Source organism: Cyprinus carpio, chromosome B8 (assembly GCF_018340385.1).
Source record: "Cyprinus carpio isolate SPL01 chromosome B8, ASM1834038v1, whole genome shotgun sequence".
In the NCBI taxonomy this organism is placed as follows: domain Eukaryota; kingdom Metazoa; phylum Chordata; class Actinopteri; order Cypriniformes; family Cyprinidae; genus Cyprinus; species Cyprinus carpio.
In genome coordinates, this window is record NC_056604.1 from 11,895,030 (window position 1) to 11,909,913 (window position 14,884).

Here is a 14,884-nt window from a genome sequence, read left to right on the forward strand (position 1 = left end):
AAATTGTGTTACATTTAACACATTTGCCTCAAAATGATGGGACATACAACTTGTAGCTATGGGAGAGGGGGACGTATAAATATTTTCTGATCATAAATTTAGGGTTGCGGTCAATTGACTAAAACGTACTGTCTTGGTAGTGACATGAAAAACATTATTTTTTACATAAAATTTCATAATTGACAGAAAACAAAATATTTTTTTAAACTTCACAAAGAATCAAAAATATGCTTTTAAAATTAACAATGGAAAAAAAAAAATTTAAAATTATTTTTATCATCAATAAATGATGATTTTATATATATATATATATATATATATATATATATATATATATATATATATATATATATATATATATTAAGTTTACTAATATTGTAAATATTATTGTGGGTTTCAATAAAATCTAAGATTTGAATACTTAAATTCTTTTTAAATATGTTTTTGGTTGTGGGACAGCAGTTTGCACCAACTCTGTAGAATGGCCCACACACACACACACACATATAAAGTTTATTTAGGTTTATTATTATTATTATTATTATTATTATTATTATTATATAATTCACTTTAACTTTAACTAAAGAATCTCCAGTTCCATGTCCACTGCAGTTCAGATCCGTTGGTTTCAGGCTTTATCTATAAACAAATGGAAACAACATCACTAAAATCGTTATCCATATTATTTATGCATAATTATATTATTAATCTTTACATTTTCAAAGTGAGAATCTATTTAGTTCATAGCCAGTGTAACTTCATGTTCTGCTCTGAATTAGGAGTAATAAATACATTCTGATTAATCTCCAAATCATTCCTTAATCAGTGCTTCTCTTACCGTTATTCTCCACCTCGAAGTCGTCTGGCAGCAGTTTGTCTTGCCGGTTGCCCAGAGTGAAAGCAAGCAGTGCCAGTAACGCTGCGTCCAGGACGCTGATAATGCCTAGAATATAAGCCCAGCGAACGGTGCAGTTCCCCAGCGTGTACTTGTCTGTCCGCTCGCCACACATCCGCTTTACCTCCGGAGCATCCCAGCCGTCCGGATAAATCATACAACCCATCACCATCAACACAGCTACAACAATAAGTGCAAAGATTACAGTTTTCAACTTCTCCCTCTGTATAGAAATATTACAATATTCATTTATTCAGGGTAGAGGCAATATTAAATTTTTCACGAATGAAAACGAGGTTGTGAGGGATAGACGCACAGTTTAAAATGTTTTTAAATTCGCTAACGCAACAAATCCACTACCAGTCAGAAGTTTTTGAACAGTAAGCTTTGTAATATTTTTTAAAGAATTCTCTCCGCTCACCAAGCGTGCATTTATTGATCCAGAATACAGCAAAACATTTTTAATAACTGCTTTCTATTTGAATATATTTGAAAATGTAATTTATTCCTGTGATAAAAGTTAATTTTCAGCATCATTACTCCAGTCTTTGTTGTCACATGATCCTTCAGAAATCATTCTAATATGCTGTTTAATAAACATTTATTATTATTATTATTATTATTATTATTAACAATATTTAAGTTTTTTTCAGCTGCTTTCAACATAATAATAATAAAAAATGTTTTTTGAGCAGCAAATCAGAATATTAGAATGATTCTGAAGGATTGACTGGAGTAATGATGCTAAAAATTCAGCTTTAAAATCACAGGAATAAATTACATTTTAAAATATATATTCAAATAGAAAACAGTTATTTTAAATAGTAAAAATATTTCAAAGATCATATATCAAATAAATGCAGGCTTGGTGAGAAGAAGAGAATCTAACTGTAGAAAAACTTTTGACTGGTAGTGTATGTCTTCAATTATGTATTTCCAAAATATTCCCTGGTGCCAGGAAACTCAGAAAAACATGTTCTGAAATTAATCTAAAAGTTTAAATTGATTCAGGCCAAAAAAAAAGGACACTCTGTTCTGTCCAAAGCTGTATGACTTTATTTCTGCAGAAAAAAAACAAAAAACAAGCAAAAACAAAAGTAAGTAAATAAATGAATAAAGATTTTTTCCCCCTTTCCCTTTAACATGTTATTGATTAGACAGTGTGACTGTCCCTCACAGCCTGGTGATCGATATCAAGCGATTAAACAAAAAACTAAATACATTTCTAACCTTATTCAGGTCTCTACCCTTAATAAATTAATAAACAATATTTCATATTTTGTTATTTTTTTTAACTGCTTTTATGTATTTATGCTTACTAGCAAGGCTAACTAAAAACTTTGCCCACCTGAAGATGTTTGCATCCATGCGCATATCTTGTACACACTTGCAGAGTTGCAGAAGAAGAAAAGACCCAAGCACACAATGGTGCCTACGATAAGGAGCATTGAGGTGCCTACAAAAAACAAAGCAGTCCTGAAAGCTCCAGACGGGATCGAACCAAAATCAAATACACTTCCTTTGCAGACCAATTCGGAGGTGATGGGGTTGCCAATACAGTAGTGAAAAAGCCCAAAGTATCCAGCCTGCGGTGTGTTAACACTGTCACCAATCCAGTAGGGCTGAATGAAGACTACCACCATAATGATGGCAAAGAATATGGTGAAAACGGCCCACATGACGCCGATGGCCCTGGCATTTCTCACATAATTGGTGTGGTAGATTTTGGCAGCCTCTTGGGCTGGAAGCATCTTCTCATTCGCCATTATTAGACTTTAACTTATCCAGCGAGATTAGATGTCTGTAGATATTTTTCAAGAAGAAACCAGACCAGATGAAAAGCTAGCTCAGAATCCAATCCCACGGACAGCTCTTATTTTACTGTATCCATTTAGTTCAAAGAAACGAATTAAATTGGCTTTTTTCAAAGAAGTCCAAAGGCTAGTGAGACCGTCACCAGTGGAATAGTGTCTGAAACAACATTGTTGCCAACAAAGGTGTCAGTTTTTAAATTATTAATGGTAAATTAAGCTGAGGAATAAGGTGGCAACAATAACCTGTTCTCTTAGATGCTGTAATTAGATATGTTTGTTACTTCACAGTAAAAGAACAACTATTGTGTTCTAGGACCAACATGGATTCTTTATCTTTTGTGAAGATGCATTATTATACAGTGTCTTATGAAAGTATTCATACCCTTTCATTTTTTTCACGTTTTGTTATGTTGCTGCCTTATGTTAAACTGCTTTAAATTACTTCTTTTCCACATCAGTCTACACTCCATACACCGTAATGGTAAAGCAAAAAACAGGTGTTTAACGTCTTTGCAAATTTATTAAAAATAAAAAACAGTTGATTGAGGGACAGTTGAAATTTAGCTCAGGAGCATTCATATTGCTTGTAGATGTTACTACACTTCGAGTGAAGTTAAGCTGTGGCAAATTCAGTTGAATGGGTATGATTTGGAAAGGCACACATGCTTAATAATACAGCTATTAATGCATATCAGAGCAAAATCCAAGCCCTGAGGTCAAAAGAACTGCCTGTAGTGCACAGAAACAGGGGAAGAGTTCAGAAAGATATTCTGCTTCATTGAAGGTTCACAGAATCATGTAGCCTCTGTTACCCTTAATGGAAGAAGACAACTTATAGACAACTGTGAGTGTCCTTGAGTGGGCTTGAACCCAATCAAATATTTCTGGAGAAACCTGGCCCCATCTAACCTGTCAGAGCTTGAGAAGTGAAGAGCAGAGAAAAAGAATGGCAGATAATTGCCAAATGCTGATGAGCAAAGCTTGTTGCATCAAACAAAAAAGACTTGAGGCTGTAAAGGTGCTTCAGCAAAATATTTAGTTAAGGGTTTGACTACTTATGCCATGAACTTATTTGAGTTATTTATTATTATTTTTTAAGAAATTAAAAAAAAAATCTGTTTTTGATTTGTCAGTATGGTGTATGGAGTGTAGAATGATGCGGAAAAAAATATTAAAAAGTAATTTAAAGCAGTTTAACAAAAGGCAGCAACATCATAAAACATGAAGTGGTATGAATACTTTTGCAAGGCACTGTATATGATTATATATTATTAATAAAAGATGCTCCAAATCTATGTACAGTAACACAGCAGATTAATACAACTTTATCTCAGCAAAACAAACAGTTTTACTCCCAAAATTATTATTATTATTATTTAAATTGCAGGAACCAACTATGTTGACAAAGTTTGTTCAGTGTCTGTATGAGAGGACCCTTGACATGTACTATAAGCATCAACTTCATGGCTTTTTTTTTTTTTTATTAATCTCTGTGTTTAGTGGTTGTCCTTTCCGATCCTAATGGCTTTATTATAAATCTGGTAAAACATCAGACAGCAGGGAAAAAACATGCTTAATGCAACTGCTAATATGTTGTGTTGTGTAATATTGTGAATAACTGTTTTCTATTTTACTGTTTTCGCCAGTCTACAGTGTTCATATTAATTAATTTAATGCATCTTTGCTACAGTAAATAAAAGTATTAATTTCTTTGAAAGAAATCTTACTGATCCCAAACTTTTGAACAGTGGTAGTGTATAATGGTGAATAAATAAGATAGGAAAGTAAATACACTTACCATATATTTTAAAAGAAAAAAAAAAACATTATTTATTTATTGGTTTGGTTGTTTATTTTTTTTCGAAGTTTTAGTTTATGTTCTAAAAAAAAAACAGTGTCCACCAAGACAAACGGAAAGAGAGAATAAAAGAGAGATCATTGCTAATGAGGTTAGTATAGTGATATAAATAAACAAATGTATCTTTGTCAGGAATTTATTGCTTAAAAGAGAATTTGTCAGACAAGACAGTCAACAACTAAGACTGCACTCTGATGTTTGCGTTCCTCTTGGGCGTGATGTGAAGCCTTTGCTTTGTAGGTCAAGAATTACAAAGATATCAAAGGCGCTGCAAGCCTGATATGTAAACAGAACCCTTGAGCATCACACAATGCTGCAATAGCAATGCAACATCTGTTCAACTGCAATAGATTTGATAGTGCACAAAGAGATCTTAAGATACATTTACAGCTATAAATGCTTTGAAGAACTTCATCCCCTTGGAATGATAAGGTTCTATCTATTTTTGTCAAAATTGAGTTATGCACATATTCTTATATTCAAAAATTCTTATATTTTATTAAAAAGACCAAACATGCCACATGATGTTTCTGCCTTGGGTGTCACCAGAATGTGCCAGATCTATGATTAGTGACACACAGGCTTCTGCTGCCTCTCTGCTCCTGTGAAACATCAGAATCGAAGTGGAGAAAAGGAACAAGTGCTGGAACATCTTAAAAAACAAAGAAATGCAGCAACGAAGGTGGATTGTGACAAACTTGATAAAAAAATGTATTTGTCCCACCACAAACGTCTCTGGTCCAATAATAAATAGGCCTACATGGCACAAGTCATGCCATTATACTGGGGCATTAAAGGAAACCTCTGCCAAAGCTAAATACACATATACTGTACTTACATGGAGGCTATTTTTGGTATGATTTATCAAGTGCCCTTATTTAGTATGCAGTGAGGAGCTTCACCACCAGATGGCTGCCTCCCATCAGAAATCATACTGTAGGATGCCCTATAAATAAAATTACACAGCAGCTGTAAATATGCCAGATGAATTTCCCCATGAGCACAGCATCGTCAGAACACACCAGCAGAGAATTCAATGAGGATGTGTGTTCACAGCAGGCGTGGAAGAAATCAACTTCCACGTGTACACTTCCATTGTTCTGGAATATAATGATGTTTTCTAGCATGCGATGTCTGTGCTTCACAGGGCTGAACTAAAACTTGCATACAAATCAGGCAAAAGCTTTACTGTGGTGTAGTAAATTTCATTTGCATTGTGTAGGTTTGGTCGTGCATCGTATGGACGTCTAGAAATCTCGCGATTTTACGGTGTCGCACCTTGAAGTAACGCATTTTCACGCAGGTTGTCCACGGCATGTGCATTTGCATTTTTATCAAAATAGTCCATTAACTTATTATGTGTCGTTTATTGGCCAAACCTGACGTGTGAAGTAATGGATGGATTATATTACTCAGACACAGCAGTGTGCTGTAAAGGTATTTGATAAATATGATCCCTGGGTTTTGTCGTTTTGCATATGCAACATGATTGATCTTGTTTACTTTGTAACCGCTCCTCTGCGCTCTTCAGTTTGTCTTCAAACACACACACACACACACACACACACACACACACACACACACACACACACACACACACACACACACACACACACACACACACACAGAATATGGAATGTTTGATTAGCGTTTGTGAAAGCTGTATAATGAATGAAGTAACGTCCAACATCTTCACCATCTGCTAAAATTCACTTATTTAGCTACTTCATTTTGTATGTGGTGTCGAATATAAATAAGAGCGTCACAAAAAAGCCTCGATTTGGACAGATCTGAAACAAGCATTAAAATATAGTTCAGATCTGATCTCTTTTAATTGTAGGTTAATGGTGGTTTACATCTTATCTAATCTAAAATTGAATTTTTAAAGCCTAGCCAAATATTAAAAAGCCCTGGTTCTCCTTCTTTGGGTTTTAATGGGAATTGATGTGCATAGAAGCAGCAAGAAAACTCATTAGTATATTTAATTAAGTTTTTATTCACAGAGAACATTTGCAACATTTATGTAGGCTATTTACCTAACGTCACTAACATTTTAGTCAAAATTTAATCACCCTACCCAAATTATCTAATATAATGATTACTAATTGTAACAGACCTATAGCATTTTCAAGTTAATTCCTCCACAAAATAATGGCTTTTGTGGGAATGGAGTAGTACTGTATTGCATACTGGACAGTATGAAGTGTAGACTACTAGCAGTATGCTGTTGTGACCTCATTTTGTTGTTGCATGTTTAATCCAGCAAGTGCCATCTAGTTGTTATCTCAAGAAAAGTGTGTAATAATGGTATTATGTTAACCAATAGCTTGTTTGACCATTGATTAGCAAACTGCTACCATAGAAGGCTCATGAACTAATGGGTAGCAAACTGACACTGGGGAGGGCTGTTAATCTTATGTTGGAGTAGAAAGAAACCTAGAGCAGTAACAGCACAAAAAAATCCTGAGGCCAGGGACTCTCATTGAATTTAAGACCAGCTTTAATCTTCATTGCAGCCATTATTTCATTTTTTATTTTATTTTTTCATTTTATTGGTTTTTGATTGGAACTGTGATAATGGCATATGTCATATTTGACACATGGTAAGCATAATTAGTTTTCAGCAGTAAATTTGAGATTGCCCATTGTTCACTTCACATAAAACTGACCTGTGTACTGTCCCAGTTAAGAAATGTGTATTTCATCTTGCAGCTTATCTTTGACTTCCTTCCTTTAATGTGATTGTACAGCCACATCTAATTTGCAGACTTTCTTATTGGATCAGTGTGAGTACATTCAGTCTGTTCCGTTAACAGTGAAGGGTGGAGTTCCCTTTCATAGGTCACTTCGATGCTGCGGTGACGTCACCGTATGGGAACACCTTCGGTGTGACGAATGTCTGAAGCCCTATACCATCTCGCCAATCCTATTGGCCAAATAGCGCTTGGCACCGCCCTACGCATGCGTACGCATCGTATACCCGGGCGCCGCGCGCTATTTCGCTCAGATTTCATTTCCTTCAGGAAAGAGAATCATCTGTGCCCTGGAATCATCTCGCGTTCATAGCGGTTTTCTCGAGCAGTGTTAACTCCTCTTCGCGGACGCGATGAGCTTTCGAAAGTGCAAGGAACCGTGTACCAGGTTCATCACTAAGGTAGACACTCACGAAAGGTGCGTAGTCTGTTTGGGATTACATCACGCGCAGTCTGCGCTTAGTGGCCTTTCCTCTTGTCCCCACTGTGATGGCCTGCGACTTAAAGTACTGCGCTCGAGGGTAGAAGTGTGTTTTCCAAGGTCGCCCCCGCGTCTAACCCCCGCCGTGTCGCTTCTGCGGCTGCCGAGGCACCGCACGAGGCGATGGCTTGGGGAGACATGTGCGACCTCACTTACGACGACAGCGCGGCGCTGGAGTTTTCTCCACATCGCTCGCTCTCCTCCCCTACCGAGTGCAGGATGCCACCTTCGTCGAACCCGTTGTGTTCTCGGACGGGGTTTTACAGCCCACCCCGGAGGCATACGATGCTATCTCCTTCGGTTGTGGGCAGTTCGACGACGACGTCTTATCCACCGCGGCTTCGGAGTCTGAGGACTTCGTGGCAGATACGGACAGCCCTCTCCCTCCTAGCGGACAGGAGAAGCGCGTCTCTCCCTCCTACAGCGAGCTGTTGGATGTGGTCTCTCGTGCGGTGGGTAAGCTGGGACTGGACTGGGAGGTTGAGAAGGCCGAGGCCCAACCTTCATCTAAGCTGGACGACCGTTTTTTAACTAGTCGTGCTCCTGCGCAGCCCCGTAGGCCCCTGCCTTTTTTTCCCGGACCTCCACCAGGAGGTTTCGAGGTCCTGGAAGCAGCCCTCTCGGCGCGCATCACGAACGCTGCGGCTGCGGATTTCGCCACCATTTCAGATATGGCGAACCGTGGCTATACAGCGATGCCTCCGGTTGAGGAGACTCTCGCCGAACATCTGGCGCCTAATTCGGCCACGGCATGGAAGTCTCGCCCCCTCCTTCCTTCGAAGGCGTGTCGAGTCACGTCTAGCCTCGTCGGGAAATCTTACATGGCTGCTGGCCAGGCGGCCGCATCGCTCCACTCTATGGCGGTCCTCCAGGCCTACCAAGCGGAGCTTTTAAAGGATCTCGACGAGGGGGAGGGCATCACACCCCGAGGCTGTGAAAGAGCTGCGTCGAGCAACGGATTTGGCGCTACGCGCTACCAAACATACTGCTCGGGCAGTGGGCCGTTCCATGGCTGGTTTGATTACGGTCGAGCGCCACCTTTGGCTGAATCTCACCGATATCAAAGAAAAGGATAAATCTTTTCTCATGGACGCGCCCATTTCTAAGGACGGTTTGTTTGGAGAGGCAGTTACGTCGGTGGTGGATAAATTTAGGGCAGCGAAACAGCAATCAGCCGCTTTCCGCCAGCTGATTCCACGCAGACCCAGAGAGACTGAACGGCGGCAGGCGCCCCGCGCGGTCTCGTTCAACCTCTTCAAACCGCCAACGGGCTGCCTCACGGGAAGAGCCCTCGCCTATGGCGCCCCCTCGTAAGGACTGGGGTCCTAAGGCTTTTCCACCAGCTCGCCAGCGACAGCGGAAAAGATTAGACCTGAGTTCTACGGCTAATGCCTCTCGCTCTCGGGCTCCTAATAGCAGCTCCTGATATTCTCGCTGCTGCTTGCCAGGGACTGTGCCCTCCGCTAGAGAGCGCTATTGGACCGTTTTCGCGCATCCAACACTCCAACCCCAACCCACCACGCTCTAACATTGACTGTCTCGCCGCAAAAGGCGCTTCGAGCAGCATTGGATCGAGTAACCATGTCAGGCGTTTCCTCAGACACTCTGCGCGATTCAGCCTTCAGAATCCGAGGAACGCTACAAGGGTCTGGCAAAGACGGCCCGTTTATGACGGCTCATACAGCCGCCGCTTTTTCTCTAGCGGCAGAGCCCGATGTTCATCTTGTTGGATTAATTCCTGCCGTGGACACGCTTCAGGATTATACACAACGAGATGCAACGGATTTGACGCACGCGCTTCCCCGGCTTACGGACGCCGCGAGCTTTCCGTATTCGGGCATGTTAACGCGTATGAAAACGCTGAAAAAGGCGGAAACCTTGAAACCACTGACGCTATTTCGGGCCGCGTGGGAACGCTTGCCCGGCATTTCGCAATGGGTGTTACGCACGATTCGTCTCGGATGCACCATTCATTTTCGAAAAGGCCCGCCTCCTTTCCGCGGAATTCTTCCCACGGTTGTGAAACCAGAGGAAGTCGCGGTGCTGCGGCAAGAAATGACAGCTCTGCTGAAGAAAGGGGCTATAGAAGAAGTACACCCCTCTCAGATGGAGTCAGGTTTTTACAGCCGCTATTTTGTTGTACCAAAAAAAGGGGGCGGTTTGTGACCCATATTGGATCTACGCCGTTTGAATCTTGCACTCAGGACGAGCAAATTCAAGATGTTAACGGTAAAGTCCATTTTGTCTCAGATTCAACCAAACACTTGGTTTGTCACGATCGATCTGAAGGATGCATATTTTCATATTCAGATCATCAAGAGACACAGGAAGTTCCTCAGATTCGCTTTAGAGGGCAAAGCGTATCAATACCGTGTTCTTCCGTTCGGCTTAGCCCTGGCTCCCCGAACTTTTTCAAAATGCATGGACGCAGCTCTGGCCCCGTTGCGGCTCCAGGGCGTTCGTGTGTTGAATTACTTGGACGATTGGCTGGTGCTAGCTCAATCACAGACTCAAGCACTCTCTCACCACCGAGATTTAGTGCTGGATCATTTAAGAAGCCTGGGCTTATGCACGAATTTCCAGAAGAGTGTTTTAATCCCCTCTCAACGGATAACCTTTCTGGGAATAGATTTGGACTCTCGCGCGATGACAGCCAGACTATCTCTCCCGCGCGTTCAGTCTCTCACGTCATGCGTGCGTCACTACAAAGTAGGCCGCACAGTGACGGTGAGTTTGTGTCTCAGGCTGTTAGGTCTGATGGCAGCGGCATCCCCTGTAATTCGTCTGGGCTTACTTCACATGCGCCCTTTTCAGTGGTGGACGAAAAGTCAGAACATTTCACCCCTTTGTTTTCCGCATCGTACGATTTCGGTGACACGGAGGTGTGTTATGTCAATAAAACAGTGGATGTCAACCGAGTTCCTTCTAGCCGGAGTTCGGCTGGGGATTTGTGCTTCCCGAGAGACTGTCACGACGGACGCGTCTTTGACCGGTTGGGGAGCTGTTTGTCAAGGGCGCCCAGCTCATGGAGTGTGGACAGCGACACAACGCGGTTGGCACATAAACAGGTTGGAACTACTGGCAGTTTTTCTAGCTCTCCAGTATTTCTTGAATCTGCTGACCGGCCGTCATGTACTACTCAGGTCAGACAACATGGCGGTTGTGTCATACCTGAATCATCAAGGAGGGTTACGCTCTCGCCCCCTGTGCAGGCTGGCGAGGAGTATTCTTCTTTGGTCTCGGAACAGATTTCTATCGATCCGAGCAGTTCATGTCCCCGGACGTTTGAACGTCGGAGCGGATCTGCTATCCAGACAGACTCTGGAGCAGGGGGAATGGAGATTACACCCACAGACGGTGAGCCTTTTATGGCAGATATTCCGAGAGGCGAGAGTGGACTTATTCGCGTCGAGCACGACTACGCATTGCCCGCTGTGGTTCTCCCTATGCCCTCCATCGCCCCTAGGCTTGGATGCGTTAGCTCACGATTGGCCCAGGACCAGCTTGTATGCTTTTCCTCCAATTCGTTTAATTCCAGCGGTGTTGTCCAGGATACGGCTGGACAGAGTGGAGCAGCAGCTGCTGCTGGTGGCTCCGTGGTGGCCCACACAGCCGTGGTTTGCGGAACTGGTCAGTCTAATAGTGGGCTCTCCATGGGAGATTCCCCTCAGACAGGACTTACTATCGCAAGCACGAGGGATGATTTGGCACCCGAGGCCAGATCTGTGGAAACTGTGGGCGTGGCCTCTGAGCGGAGTGAGTTAATATGTCCCGGTCTTTCTGCTGTAACCTCCGAGACTATTATGAATTCCAGAGCAGCATCTACGAGACGCTTATATGCTTTCAAATGGAAGCTGTTTACGACCTGGTGTGGTTTTCGTAGTATAGACCCAGTTTACTGCCCAGTGGCTTCAGTACTGGAGTTCCTTCAAGACCGTTTCTCTGATGGAGTAACGCCAGCAACTTTGAAAGTTTATGTGGCAGCCATTTCAGCTAACCACGTATATATGGATGGTGCTTCAGTGGGCCGTCATCCGCTGGTCTCTCGCTTTTTACAAGGTGCGCGACGGCTGAGGCCTTTCCGCCCTGTGCGAGTTCCCTCATGGGATTTATCTATTGTACTGCAAGGTCTATCTGGACATCCGTTTGAGCCCTTGGAAACCGTACCGGATAAAATCCTGACCTTGAAGACAGTTCTTCTTATGGCCTTATCCTCCCTCAAGAGAGTTGGGGATTTACAGGCTCTTTCTGTTTCGCCGTCGTGCATGGATTTTGCACCAGGCTTTGTGAAGGTATTGCTGCGACCGAGGCCTAATTATGTCCCTAAAGTCGCTTCGAACCCCTTTCATTTTCAGCAGACGGTCCTGGAGGCTTTACCCCCTGCTGGGACAGGATCAGAAGATCTAAGTCTTTGCCCTGTCAGAGCGCTTAAGACTTATGTCGATCGATCAGCCTCATGGCGTGAGTCCGACCAGCTGTTTTTCTGTTTTGGACACAAGAATAGAGGCCATGCTGTCACAAAGCAACGCATGTCCCATTGGTTGGTGGAGGCAATATCTTTAGCCTATGAGGCGCGCGGTCTCGCCTCGCCTCTAGGAGTCAAAGCTCATTCCACTAGAGCAGTCGCTTCCTCTCAGGCGGCCCTCAGTGGATCTTCTATGGCTGATATCTGTGCTGCGGCAGGATGGTCCTCACCGAGCACTTTTATCATCAAGTTTTACAGTCTGGATGTAAGGACGGCTCCTGGCTCCCGGGTTCTCTCCGCTTGAGCAGATGCTTCCTTGGATCCCAGCTATCAGGTACGTCAGGCGTTATGGTATAGGATTCCCATACGGTGACGTCACCGCAGCATCGAAGTGACCTATGAAAGGGAACATCTCGGTTACGTATGTAACCACAGTTCCCTGAATAGGGAACGAGATGCTGCGGTCCCGGCCGTTCCATACCTGATAGCGTTCTTCTCTTCAGTTCATGAAATCTGAGCGAAATAGCGCGCGGCGCCCGGGTATACGATGCGTACGCATGCGTAGGGCGGTGCCAAGCGCTATTTGGCCAATAGGATTGGCGAGATGGTATAGGGCTTCAGACATTCGTCACACCGAAGGTGTTCCCATACGGTGACGTCACCGCAGCAACACATTCCCTACCCAAAAAAATTTTTTGGACATAGGGCTGGCCTATATTTTCAGTCTTCTCAGTAGATATATTGTGTCCCCAAAAAAAGTGTTTGGACATAGGGCTGGGCGATATATCTAACGATATAATCATGCGCATCTAGTCAGTAAAGCCGGTTCCCTGATTAGCGCTAAATCGCCATCATTCGCGTTCATTATCGAAGGCGATACATCTGCGATAATGAACCCGATATTGCGTAGCTTGTCAGTGATCTACGGCTCTGTCTATTAAATGCCGGTCCATTTGAAAGCAGGTGATGGCGATTTAGCGCTAATCAGGGAACCGGCTTTATGATTATATCGTTAGATATATCGCCCAGCCCTATTTGGACACGTAAGTCACACAAAAAATGAATGAATGTCATTGTGCTAGTTGTGAAATATCAAACCAAATGGCACCTGCTAAAAAATTATGACCTTTTCTTAGAAGTAACTTCACTTTTCATCAGTGACGGCTCCCTTCTTTTGAATAAGTCATTACTTTGCAACCGTTAAAAAAGTACATTCTATAAAGTATGAAAATGTGTAGTGTGAATTTAATCCAGAATAACTTTTTGGACAACATATTTATTTTGTATGATTTAAAACTAACTTCTTAAATGTTTTGCTTGAAATGTATGTTTGTGCTATGTTTCTTTGAAATATGGTTTGATATTTTGATATATAACGCATTACCATTCAAGTCAAATACTTTTTGGTGCAACTGTATTTATATGCCTCCTTCTTACTTAGTTGTCGCCAAAAAAGAAAAACGCAACAATTTTTTTCAATCTTGCTCTTGATCATATCAAGGTCTTCAACAGTGTTTTTCAAAGGAATTTATTGCTCTCTCATGTCAACGGTCTGTTGTATCTCATCATCTGTTCTGACCTTTGACCTCTGTTGCAGCTCTCTTTGGTGTGATTGCAGCATTGTTTCCTCAAAGCCTTGCCCAGCGCCGGGTGATTTTCTCTCACCTTGCAGGAGGTGAGCGAACTCGTACGCCTTTCTTCATCAAACCCACACCAGGAAATTCAGAGAAATTCAGAGATGATGATAAAGCTGGGATAAATGGGTCAAGGTTTGGCTGGTTTAGCATGACCTATCCCATGCTGGTTGATGCCCATATAGAAGCAACTGTTTATTCTGACCTATTTTTTTTTTTTTTTGCAAATAACAAGTATATCACACATATTTAATTGTAGGACTGTATATATTTTATCAGTTACATTTTCAGGGTTTCTGTGGGTCTTAAAAAGTATAAGGTCATAAAAAGTCTTACACTGATTAAGGCCTTAAAAAAAATCATAAATTAGTCTTAAGCCTTAAATTCATTGCATTAAATGTTGCATGCATTGCAAGAAATCTTCAACTGTATTTTTGTTTCACAATACAACTAAACATCCTTAAATTGTTTTACATTCGCATGTTGTGTAAATGTACCTTAAACATTCACCAAAATAAAGTGAGTTTATGCTTAAAACAAGAACAATTATCTGTCAGGTTATGAGACTTGTTTTCCTTTTGAATTAAGTTGCTTTTTCTGAGCCCATCATGAGTATTAAGCATGAAGTCACTTCATTTTAAGCATAAACTCACTTACAAAAAAAAATAAGAAGGAAAATATCTAGACTATGAACACTAGCTAAAAAAACTCATTAATAAAAAAAAAATATCCACTGTAGCTAATACAGTTCATTGTCCCTAGACTATGATCCCCTGCTACCTATACATTTTCATTAAGAGAACATATTGACAAAATATTACTTTATCCTATTTTTAAATACTTGGTCAATAGAAGCTCTGTACCTTCAAGTCTGCAATGTATATTATATTATATTATATTATATTATATTATATTATATTATATTATATTATATTATATTATATTATATTATATTATATTATAAATTGGTGTGGAGGTTGAGGC

At 41.5% G+C, this 14,884-nt stretch overlaps 1 protein-coding gene and 1 long non-coding RNA gene across 2 annotated transcripts; one reads left to right on the top strand and one right to left on the bottom strand.

Annotated features, from left to right (window-relative positions):
- Positions 1-628: 628 nt before the first annotated feature.
- LOC109104946 (LHFPL tetraspan subfamily member 5 protein-like) lies at positions 629-2,819 on the bottom strand. Its single transcript, XM_019118280.2, has 3 exons — positions 2,244-2,819; positions 839-1,075; positions 629-639 (listed from the first exon to the last, which is right to left on the bottom strand). Exons 1-3 carry the CDS (start codon positions 2,659-2,661, stop codon positions 629-631), a joined length of 666 nt encoding a protein of 221 aa, XP_018973825.2. The 5' UTR covers positions 2,662-2,819.
- A 3,768-nt stretch (positions 2,820-6,587) lies between these two features.
- LOC122138237 lies at positions 6,588-13,992 on the top strand. The gene is made up of 3 exons (XR_006155419.1): positions 6,588-7,170; positions 7,280-7,353; positions 13,864-13,992. It is a non-coding gene; the product is annotated as an uncharacterized LOC122138237 (long non-coding RNA).
- The last annotated feature ends 892 nt before the right edge of the window (positions 13,993-14,884 follow it).